We start from the raw sequence: 12119 nt of genomic DNA on the forward strand, positions 1-12119 counted from the left end.
GTATTATGGATCAAATAAATTCACCCGTGGTGAGCATAAGAGATTTGTTTTAAAAACTTTAAAATATCTTACTGCGCCCAAACTTTTGCATTATATTTATATGGAACGTGACCCTAGACCATACTCAAAGCCATACTATTACAGTTGATGGGGATTGGGGGAAATAAAGGTTCCTAATGAACCATGAAAGTATCTTAATTATCCATGTGACTCAGGAGTTATACATAGACATAAGTCACACCTATTTCCATTATTTTCCTGTTGATCACTGTGAAGCTGCTTTGGAAACAATCTGTATTGCAAGTCTGTATTGTAAGCACTGATCTATATAATGACAATGTCATTCTATATAGATCAGTTATTGTAAGTGCTATACGAATAAGGGTGACTTGACACTTTTTTGTCTTTTCTCTTTTGCTCAGTTTGACGCTGTTCCTGGTTTTCTTGTGTGCAATGCTGATTCTGTCTGTGGCCACAGGAAACATTCAGATTCATTCTCCTGAAAGACTGTTGTCACCTATATACCTGCTGCGCCGCAACGAGGCTCCTCATAAATACACCAGTAGCCTGCTTGTGCAAAACTCCACCTGTCAGTAACGCTTCATACATATAAAGCTTGTTTGAGGATATTTCAAGGCATTGTTTTTGTTCAAATTGATTTGATGCGGATTTGACTTGTTTAATGTGAAATATGTGTGCTGTGGTAGATTCTGACCTGTCAGGGTTCATCCACAATCTGGAGTCTCTGGGCATTAAAGTGGAAATGATGACAAAACCAGACTACATGTCTGCTGCACCTGTCAGCGCCGCCATCAACGTGACTGGATCCGGTAAGGTGAGTGAGAGAATTTCTTATCAGTACAATTGGATAATCTCTCTACACTCTTACACTCCATAGTAATGGATGGATTTTTTTCTAAAATGATTTTTCTATTGAAAACATTTAAACATTTATTGTTGTTTAAAATCGTTATTTTCCTTCCTGTCTTTTCTCGCTGTATCTCTTTGTGTGAATTCCAGGATTTTACCTACATTTTAGCGTTTAACAGTACCACAGTGCACTCCTTGCCCATGGCTGTCAATGTGCTCAGTAACGCCCTCCTCAGGGGCTTCAACGGCACTGGACGCATTAGAACATGGACTAAACCTTTTGACTATGTAAGTGCAGTGCATTAATGCGCTGAAGTTATTGCACAGACACTACTATGGTTTCTTGCGAGTGTCTATAGCTGTATTCTGTCTGCATTTTAGCAAATCCCGGATAGGACGTCCTACGCCCTGGTTTACATTGAGGCTGTAATTCTTGGGATGCTGGCTGCTGGGATGCCAGCCTACTTTGCAATGGACCACACAAGAGACAGAGAGGTACATATGTAGGTTGTAACTTCATATAGGAATGGTTTGGCTTTTTAATTTAAAGTTTGGGGTCTGTGTTTTACTTTTATTCAGCAATGATGTATTAACTTGATCAAAAATGACAAACTTACACGTTGTTTCAAATAAATTCAGCGTTTCCATCACAGGAATACATTTTCTGTTTTCTAAAAATGCTATTTTAAAATGCAGTTATTGTAAAATATAATACTGTTTCACAATATTATTATTATTTTTTTATTTTTTTTTAACTGACCTACCTCCCTTACCCATGATCACTTTAATAATTTGAGGGTGCTGTAAAAGCTTAATTTGATCAGAATGTCCCTACAATATTATTTCAGAGTTGTTATACATTGAATGCAACCACTCTGTTTTTACTGTATTTGCATCAGTTGAAGTGTCGCTCGACCCTGAGGATCTCTGGTCTTGTTCCTTCGGCGTACTGGTGTGGTCAGGCAGCGATTGATGTCCCTTTCTATTATCTCATCTTAACCTGTATGACCAGCACCCTGTTTGCCTTTCATTCTACAAACCTGCTTACTTCCCATAACATCATGTCTGTGGTAAGAAAACGCTTCACCTTACAGCGATTTGCTGCCACTAGACTTTTTGTAACATAGAAGTTGTTGAAGCTTAAAAAAACAGAGCAAGACAACTCAATAACTGTCTTTTCTCCATTTTCAGGCACTGTGTCTGATTGGCTTTTCTCCAGCCATGATTCTCTTCACATACTGTGTGTCCTTCATGTTTGTCAGAGTCCAGAGCAATAGGGACTTCTTCTCAGTGGTGTCCATGATGGTAAGTAGTAATGATTTCATATTCATATGGAAAAACTGAAATATCAAAATATCAGGCCATTTGAAATATCAGGCCATTTTGAAATTTGTAATGATTAATTAACTGGAAATTAATTAACAAAAAAAATCATGGGAATGCCTAAAGTAAATTATAGTTTTAATTATATAATTTTATTATATTTTAATTGGTTTTGAAGTATTTAGCTCAAAGTCATGGGAAGTCATTGTTCTAGGGGTGTGTGAACCCTGAAAATTATCTTTCAAATTCAAACGTGTCTGTATGAGGGTATTAAAGGTTGTTGTTGTTTTTTTTTTTTTGGTCCATAGTTGTGTGTGGTTTCTGCATCCATTGTCCAGCTGGCTCTTGTGAATGAAAATCCTGGTGTCGCTCGTCTCCTGCACAATGCACTGTGTTTCTTCAGTCCACTTTACCCTCTTATGGGCTGCCTTAACTGCATTACCATGGTAACACTCTAAGGACTTCATCTATTCAGTGGTTGAGAGCATGGATTAAATGCAGTCAATTTGAGCCTTATATTTGTTGAAATGTCTTGTGCATTCTAGGCCACCTTCCTTCAGTCCCCTCATGATGATGATGATTTCCTGTGGAAGAACCTCTTCATCTCTGTTGTGGCTGTAAGTTAAATATGATTTTACATTCTCAAAGTCTGTTATACAGCTGTCTTTAACGCTGAATCTTTGTTGTGGTTTCCATAGCCGTACATCCAGTGTATCCTGCTGCTCTTCACCCTGAGATGTCTGGAGATCAGATATGGAGGGAAGACCATGAAAAATGACCAGCTCTGCAGGTCTGACTTCATAAACTAAATGTCTAAATACATTTTTACCAAAGCCTCCAATCAGGAGTAACGTTTGGAATAACATCTATGAGCTCCATTACATCTGTGAGCTCATGTTTTGCCTGATTCATGAGAATTTTTTTTATACAAATATTGATGCGGTTATTTATATCCCATGATACTGTTCCAGAATATTAACATTGAAACAGGGATGTGCTTTGAAATCATTTTACTGGTTTGTTGTACCGTTACACTTAAAATATAATCAAAACGGCTATTTTAATTTGTTGTTTCTCAATATTATTGCTTTTACAAATAAATGCAGCCTTCTTGAGCTGGTTTAAAAAAATAAAAACAAAAAAATCTTACTGACCCCTAGTGTTGCTTTCGTCAACGAAAATTATGACGAAATATTGTCGTCAACGAACCGTTATCACCTGACGAAAACGAGACGAGACTAGACGTAAATGCATGGTCATGTGACGATGACTAAAATACATGCATAATGCAATATCGTTGACGAATAAAAACGAGACTAAATGTGGTTTAAAAAATAAAACCTATGCTAAAATGTCTCTTCATTTTCGTTGACCAAAACGAGACGAGACGAAATGTTATAACGTCACGACGAATGAGAGAGTTGTGCGTGAACCCATAGCTTTGTCGGCTTTAAATTCTGGATTGCGATCTGGTCACCCGATTATCAGCGAATTTAACAATATATTACTCCATTAGTTATTCTATTAAAATGTCTCATTGATATATTTGACACATTCATAATCATTACTTTTGCCGGTTCTTTGTGAAAGATGTAGCCTATGTTATTGGCAGCGTCTCTGGTTACATGAACGTCGCATCAGCGCCAGAACATGGAGATTTTATTTTAGAGAATATCGCACAACCTATTCAATATTCTATAATTAAATAAACTAATCGAATATCAAAAAAATAGTGACTCATCCCTGCATGGAATATCTTGTTTCTTTTCCCAAATCTTCAGTCTCATTCACCCATTTTCTAAAGGTATTATAAACGTTTCTTGGTTCGCTTTTAATTAGGCCTATTATATTCGTATTCTTTGCCGTGGTAAAGTAGAAAAACGCTGTAGGACAGATAGCCTGCTACATTTGTAGTTGCATGTCAAATTCTTTTTAACACAGTGCTTGTTATATTAGACATAGGGCGCGAGTTTCAAGCGCGTTTCACACGCGCGGGTGATTTTTAGTTTCACTTTCTCTGGCAGCGCAATCTCAAACATAGCCTAAATATTTCGCCCTTGTGGAGGATAAAATTCGCTCTTCAAACCAATTTACATCAAGTAGAAAACACGAAGATATCATAAAGAGATCGATATCTTCGTGTTTTCCTGCTCGTGTCCCACATCCCTCTCAAAGCGCAGAGTGTAGCCTATATCACGCGTCTTTGTGTGGAAATATAAAACAAGTTTTTTTTTTTAAATAACCCCCCAACCACCGCCGGTAGTTGGTCCATTACCGCGGTGGTAAAAAAAAAAAAAACCTGCCACCGTCACAGCCCTAAATATAGTAATAATATAAATAAATAGCCTATAAGAGCCTTGTTTGAAATTCTATATTGACTGGGTTAAATAGAATCGCATTACTAAAAAGAGACCAAAATACAATTTTCATTGACTAAAACTAGACTAAAATGTCATCAGTTTTCGTCGACTAAAACTAGACTAAAATGTCATCAGTTTTCGTCGACTAAAACTTGACTAGACTAAAAAGAGTATGAATGTGACTAAAACTAATAAAAACTAAAATGACAGCCTGACACAAAGACTAGACTAAAACTAAAATTAAAACAGGGTGCCAAAAACAACACTACTGACCCCAAACTTTAACTCTAGTGTACTTAAGTAGTTCAGTACTAATTTAAATATTACGGTAATCATAAGTTCAAACCAATGCACAACTTTTCAATGTTGCTTCCTATACACATTTGAAGGCTGTTTATTAAATCAATAAAGGTAGATGTCATATTAAGTGAATAAGTGATTTAATGCGGAGCTTATGACCTATTAAGTTGAATTGCATTATAAGAACATGTGGTTCAAACATTTTCAGTACCAAGTCTAAGTAGTAGTTACTAAGCACATAGTGTGAACTCTTCTAATTTAAGTGCGACCTTATGAATGGCTGGTGCTACCCTAACCAAGATCATTAAGAAATGGAGCTTGATCTCTGAACTTTGTGTTCTAAAGGATTTCCTCCCAAGCAAAGAGCAAGGCTCAGCGGAACCCAGAGGAGAGTGTGAGTGAGGATGAGGATGTTCAGATGGAGAAAGCTCGAGTGAAGGAGGCATTGACCTGTCAGTGCTGTGAGGAGGTACACCTTTTTTTTTTATAAATCTTTTGTCATAATCACATTGTTGTCTAACAACATTTGAATATGGAGAAATAAAACTTTTTCTTTTGCCTTCAGAAACCAGTGGTGGTGGTGAGTAACCTCAGGAAACAGTACAAAGGCAAGAGGGAGTCCTTCTCACTCAACAAGAGAAGGAAAGTGGCCACTAAGAACATCTCCTTCTGTGTTCGCAAAGGTAGACTTTTCCTTGATTTGGTGTCCTGTAATAATGATGTTAGAGAGAGCAAGCAGATGTTAATGAAAAATGACCTGTTCTCAGGTGAGGTTTTGGGTCTGCTGGGACCAAATGGAGCAGGAAAGAGCACTATCATGCACATGCTGTCAGGAGACACTGAACCCAATGCTGGACAGGTTTGTGCTCAAAGTTTAGCTGGTTATGAGTTATTTTGAACATGAGGCTTTTTCTGCAAAGATCTGACTATAGTTTGATACTGATTTTTAGATTTTGATGGGAGATTATGGCACAGACTTCCAGCCAGTGGAGAACCCCTTGGATCATGTAGGGTACTGTCCTCAGGTGAACCCTCTGTGGCCTAGAATCACTCTACAGGAGCACCTGGAGATCTATGCTGCCGTCAAGGGGCTGCATCAACGTGATATCCCAAACATCATTAAGCGGTACAAAATCTTTTTTTTTTTTTTCTTTTTTTTTAAACTTTAAACAACTTTTGCATTTTCATTTTACATTTATGCTACCATTCAAAGGTTTGAGGTTGGTAAGCTTTTTTTAAATGTTTTTGAAAGAAGTCTCTTATGCTCACCAAGGCTGCTTTTATTTGATAAAAAAAAAAAAAAAAAAAAGAAATATGCAATTTAAAGTAACTGTTAATTATACTATTTTAATATATTTAAAATATAATGATTTCCTGTAATGGCAAAGCTGAATCATTTAATCCTCATTTAATGAATAGAAAGTTCAAATGAACATGAAATAAAAATCTTTTGTAACATTTTAAATGTCTTCACTGATCATCACCTTTGATCATTTTGATAAAAAGAAAAAAGGAAAAATTCTTACAGGCCCCAAACATTTTACTCCAGAAATTTTAAAACACACAAAGCAGGGTTTAAATGTTGTATATATTTTCAGATTATTAATCACCACTGCTCCAACACTTTGCTCCAACTATTATTATTATTATTATTATTATTATTATTATTTTCAAATTTCATTTTAATTTTATTTTAGTGACTCAAATTAAAGCATTTTTATTGACTGTCTAGTGTAATGCTGTGACTGTGACCTGACCATTACTGCAAATATTCAAGGGAATAAAATGTAAAAGAATTACATTGTCATGGAATGAACAAAAAAAAAAAAGATAAATGCACTTTTGTAGCCCATTAAAGAGCGATTTATGGCTGGAAAATGTTCAATTCACCAGCCTTTGGCAGATCTATTTTGTCACTGCTTATCAATATGACCATTTGTCTATCACACAAATTATACAGTATGACCACCATGGCCATTTTTAAGTATTGTGTGGGCTGTCTTTGCAGTGTTGTGAGTGCTCTAGAGCTAAAGGATCATCTTTACAAACAGGCAAAAAACTTGTCTGCAGGGCTAAAGAGGAAGGTAAGTCAAAAATATAATTCAGTATAGAGAATTGAAAACCATACTTTGTCATGTACTTTAGGCTTATTTTTTTTGTATTTTTCATGCTAGTTGTGCTTTGCACTAAGCATGCTGGGAAATCCTCAGATAGTTCTGTTGGACGAACCATCTACAGGGATGGATCCCAAATCAAAACAGCGCATGTGGTAATTTACTACACTAAATTTCTGTCCCCTGTTTTAGTTTTTGTATTGTGCATACTATGATACATATAGTCATTTTAATAAACGTGTAGATATAAAACAGAGGGCTGCAAAAATAAACATTCAGCGGTTCATTCCAATAGGAGGGCAATCCGTGCTGCTTTTAAGAACAAACAGCGAGGGGCTCTTTTGACCACCCACTACATGGAAGAGGCGGAGGCTGTGTGTGACCGTGTGGCCATCATGGTTTCTGGTCAGCTGAGGTGAGAGGCTGGGACAGATAAATGCGTCAGTTAATGATGACAGGCATTGTCAAGCTAGTTCCTCGCTTTAACGTAGATATATTGAGAATTTGGAGGAAGCAAGTAAAGCAGAAAAGAAAGCATGTAACATTTTATGTCGCCCCCTGCAGGTGTATTGGCTCAATTCAGCACTTGAAGGGGAAGTTTGGGAGAGGCTACAGCCTAGAGATTAATCTCAGGGAGGAGTTCACGGGTCTTCAGCAGGTAGCACTGTTGCACAAAGAGATACTGAAGATATTTCCCCATGCTGCTCGTCAGGACAGGTGAGACACGTCTGCTTTGGATTAGAAATTAAATGGACTCTTGGGAGGAAAAAAAAGTCAAACTGAATCATAGTGAAGCACTAAATTTAAAATGTATGACATAAAAGTAGAATGTAAACCATCTGGGAGTTAGAAGGTTTATTTTTTATATGTCTTGGATCTTTGCAGTTTTGCCACTCTGATGGTGTATAAAATCCCAATGGAAGATGTGAAGTCACTAGCCAAGTCCTTTGCCCAGTTGGAAAGTGGTAAGAAATGGACCCCATAATAACCAGAGGTTTTGTGAAGAGTTAAAAATACAATTTTGATCATTCACTTTTGTCTTCACAGCTAAACAGAACTTTCACTTTGAAGAGTACAACTTCTCCCAGTCAACCCTTGAACAAGTATGTCACTATTGGATCTCCTTTAAAAATTCTGAAAAACAAACATTTTATTAGGATTTTTGCTTCAAAAATATGCCAGTACTTTTATATTTCCAACCTAATGTTGGAAAACACTTTTATCAGAATAATTTCTATACATTTTTAGTCAAGGATGTTAAGTTAAGCAATTTCTGATCCTTTGGATTTTATATAATGACCACTAGGAGGTGCTCAAGGCATGTTTTCCTTGATTGATTTTTCCTGAAGAGTTATACATTGTTGTTGAAACCAAAAGTAAAAAGGTGACACACGTTTGTTGCTTTTTACCATGAAGTGACATTTCCGTGTCTATTAAAATCAACACATTAATGATTTATCTCTCATCCACCTGCGAGACACCCGAAATTAATTTGAATGTAATTTATTACTTGGCCTATCCGAACCGCGTGTTATCCGTGGATAAAACCACATCACTAATCCTCATATTTTAAGCGTGAGAGTTTGAATAAACAAAATAATAACTTTGAGCCCTGTGTCAATCATGTCACCTGCTGCGACTCTGTAACTTGTGTTGTATGGAGCAGAGCAGATGCTTTCAGTTTATAATTGTAGCGCTCATTGTCCAACTGAACTAAATTATTTTTATTTCTATTAAAAAAAGCAAAACAACAGTGGGGGTAGTGCCCGCGGTGGGCAAGTAGTGTAATCGTGTACTGCCGAACACCGTGTAACACCAAGCCTATGTCAGTGAAGTAAGAAAAAGTAGTCTTAAATTCATCTGAGAAGATATTATTATACAAGACATTTTAATTAGAAAACGAGGCAAAGATATTAAAAAATAGTTCGGATTTTTGTTGTATTTATCTGTCTGTATACATGGACATACCATAGTTAATTGTATTTCTTTGAAATCGTGTACCTGTTTTTCAGGTTTTCATGGAGTTCGCTAAAGAGCAGGAGAAAGAAGAAGAGGAAGTCGGATCGCTTAGCACGACATTTCAATGGAAGAGACTGAGACAGGATGGCCCTATATCCATCAATCACGCTGACAGCATAGTACACCAGCTATGAGCCGATCCTGTCCTGCCTTCCCTGAAGAGTTGTGCCCTTTTCTCTCTGTCTCTCTCTTTCTATCACTCCGCATGTGCCGTCCTTTGCCTTAAGAGCCATGAACTGAAGGGACACTCAGGACAATAGAGTGTGGAGACTCCAGTGGCCACTAGCACACATACTTTGTGTGGGCTGTGATACTTGCTTTGGCTCTGGTACTGGCACTTGCTCAGATATGATCTGACACACAAACTCGCGTGTCAGCTGTAGATGCCGAGCTAGACTTGGCAGTTCTTTTTTCTTTTTTTTCTTCTTTTTTTTTATGAAGATATTTTATTTTTTAAATTCAAACTTCTTATACCTTCTTTTCACCCATTGTTGTGCATCACGCTCACATTCTGTTGTGTCAAAATACACTACTTCAGTCACTGGGAAATTAGTTGCATGGAGCGGGTTCCACATTATTGAAGCGGTACCAAAGTCTCACTCACATCGACACCAATACAGTGCTTTTTGGTGTCTGTAGCATGGGATATAAACTTGTGTATGTACAGCTATATAACTTAATTATCTATGTGTACTGTTGTAAGGTAAATTTTCAGACAGGAGAATCTCATTATGGCTGTGTGCAAATTTTCAGGCAGCATTAACGCTGAGATTTACCAGCATGTAGTGGGCTGCTCTCGATTCTTGTAACCCCTTTTTAGGGTGGAGTGGCCCTGCCGGTGCATGAAGCCTCTTCTGTCTCTGCTGCACCCGGGAGATCTCCAAGAAGACTCCTTTCTAAAACACCAGCACGTTTTTCAGGCTTTCACACAGAGCTCTCCAAAGAAAAACAGGGCTAAGCACTCACAGCAAGCTAGCGAGTGGGTTGAAATCAAGACGATGAAGAGCTTCTCTCTGTCATCCCTTTTCCATCCCGTCGTCAGGTGGCCTTCCTATAGGAGCAGTTTAAACATTTAAAACCAGTAGCTTGCTCACAATACGTTCTATACCATGTAGCACTCCAGATTAGTTGCAGACTGCTGAGTGGTCTTTTATTTGATTGTGTTTTTGTTTTGTTTTTAATGAAAGCAACCATGCTTTATGAACCGTGAGCACTGAATGTACAGTGGATCTTTTTGCTGACTTTTCATGGTGAGCCATGGGATGTGGATTAAGTATCCAGTTTAAGTCTTCACTTTTAAAAGATTTGGAAGACTTTTGGGCTAATTTTAAGTTGGTTGGTTCTTGCTTAAGAGGGTTAATCTTTTTTTTGATCTTTTGGAAAATGTTTGATTAAACAAAAATGATTAAATGATCACCTCTCTATTTTGTGTAAGTGAAATCCCTAAATTGATTTCTCTGTAGTGCAAAGGACCGCTTTGGTGAATTCGATACCTTTCACAAATTAATCAAATTTCTACTACAGGATTTTTTTTTTTATTATTATTATTTTTTATTATTAATGGGTAATACTTTTAATGCATTATTTAATGCAGGAGCTGGTGTGGAATAACAACAGATACTTTCACAGCATTATCATGTGTTCATTTTATATATATATATTCCTAACAATGTTTTTTTGTAACATTTTAGGTTTAATTAATGTTTTATGACCCAAACATGCATTAACTAATAGAAGATTATTGTAAAGTATTACCAATTAAAGTTATTCTTTATAAGCGAGAGTGAGCTACCATTCTCATTTCTCTCTCTTCATGTTGGTTGAAGTCTTTAAGCTGATACACCAGTGTGTTCTACTCGTGACTGAAAGTGTTCTAGTTTCAGAACTCTGCAAACATGCGTTTACACTCTTTCTGGTGAGTTTCTGATATTCTTTATGTTGATGTTTCCTTATCCAGCTCCTAGCGATGCTGATCCAGAACCGTATGTTGTTGGCATAAAGAATTCTGTCCCAAGTGCTGGTTCTCTTGTTGGTATAACTTCTGAAAGATGTTTGCTAGATGTTTCATGGTTACCCTTGAACAAATCTGTTGTTGATTTTAAGTTTTCGGATTATACTCTGTTTGAAATATATAGGTATTTTTTAATTTTCTGGACATTTAACCCTAGTTGAATGTGAAACGGTGTATAAAGTGTTGTGTGGAGCGGTCCGCAAAAATTGTAATCAATGCCAAGTTGGCAAGTTATGTGGACTATCTGCATTTTATTGTTTGGCTTCATCTTCCAAAGTTTGATTTACAGCAAATCAAACTCTTGTCGTCTATTTTTAGAGACACTCAATGCAACTTACGTAGCATTTAAAGTATCGCAAAGTTTTTAAATGAACGTCTTTGAACCAGATTTTTTGGAAATAATGATGGCTGACACAGTGAATTTTTAGGGGGAGTTAATTTTTTTTGCACAAATATAGCCTGTCATGTCAGTAATGTATACAATTTTCTGTAATGTTTAACACTGACCAGTTTAGTCTACTGGACTGGGTTGGAATGGGATGATTATATTGAACACTCTCTAACATCTATTTAACCAATACCTTTATTTCCTCCAAAGTGCAATATATGAATACTTGTGCGTGTGAGTAATTAATGCATTATGTAAATGGTGTCATTGCAAACTGCAATATTAATGTTGTCTCTCTTGTGATCTCAGATGTGTCTTGCAGTACAATGTAGCCACAAATCTATAATCTTTTAGAACGCTTTGCACTCTCTTCCCCTAGTGCCCATTTCCTGCCATTTGTATGCAAAAATTCTGTTTGAAAATAAATTGTATTCATGACGTTGATGTTTGGAATGTGAATAAGTTGCACATATTTCACTAGCGTGTATAAGGTTTTATTTGATTTATTTAAGCCTGTTTTTCATCACAACTCCAATGGTTATTCTTCACCCTTTGTTCCACTAAAAGTACCACGAGGGTTGAACTAAATAGGGTGAAACTTCACGGCTGCTGATGCTGTTTTGCCTTATTTTAAAGGAGCCGTATGTAAGATTGTGGCCAAAACTGGTACTGCAATCACTTTCAAATTACTGTAGAGCGGTGTATCCCCTCCCCCCTGACTCGAGGTTGCCAGA

At 36.9% G+C, this 12119-nt stretch overlaps 1 protein-coding gene across 1 annotated transcript in view; it reads left to right on the plus strand.

The window, feature by feature from the left end:
- The window catches only part of abca5 (ATP-binding cassette, sub-family A (ABC1), member 5), a 29312-nt gene extending 17489 nt beyond the window's left edge, over positions 1–11823 (plus strand). The window contains exons 20-39 of the mRNA XM_084435233.1: positions 423–589; positions 708–835; positions 1021–1158; positions 1252–1365; positions 1770–1940; positions 2062–2175; positions 2502–2639; positions 2739–2810; positions 2892–2983; positions 5199–5322; positions 5419–5536; positions 5621–5712; positions 5804–5979; positions 6862–6937; positions 7028–7122; positions 7263–7382; positions 7532–7684; positions 7853–7932; positions 8015–8070; positions 8980–11823. Of these exons, the coding sequence (XP_084291359.1) occupies positions 423–589; positions 708–835; positions 1021–1158; positions 1252–1365; positions 1770–1940; positions 2062–2175; positions 2502–2639; positions 2739–2810; positions 2892–2983; positions 5199–5322; positions 5419–5536; positions 5621–5712; positions 5804–5979; positions 6862–6937; positions 7028–7122; positions 7263–7382; positions 7532–7684; positions 7853–7932; positions 8015–8070; positions 8980–9120 (2365 nt within the window). The 3' untranslated portion in view covers positions 9121–11823. The remainder of the gene's footprint in view (positions 1–422; positions 590–707; positions 836–1020; positions 1159–1251; positions 1366–1769; positions 1941–2061; positions 2176–2501; positions 2640–2738; positions 2811–2891; positions 2984–5198; positions 5323–5418; positions 5537–5620; positions 5713–5803; positions 5980–6861; positions 6938–7027; positions 7123–7262; positions 7383–7531; positions 7685–7852; positions 7933–8014; positions 8071–8979) is intronic.
- The last annotated feature ends 296 nt before the right edge of the window (positions 11824–12119 follow it).

The sequence above is a fragment of the Rutilus rutilus genome, assembly GCF_951802725.1.
Source record: "Rutilus rutilus genome assembly, chromosome: 16".
Classification (NCBI taxonomy): Eukaryota; Metazoa; Chordata; class Actinopteri; order Cypriniformes; family Leuciscidae; genus Rutilus; species Rutilus rutilus.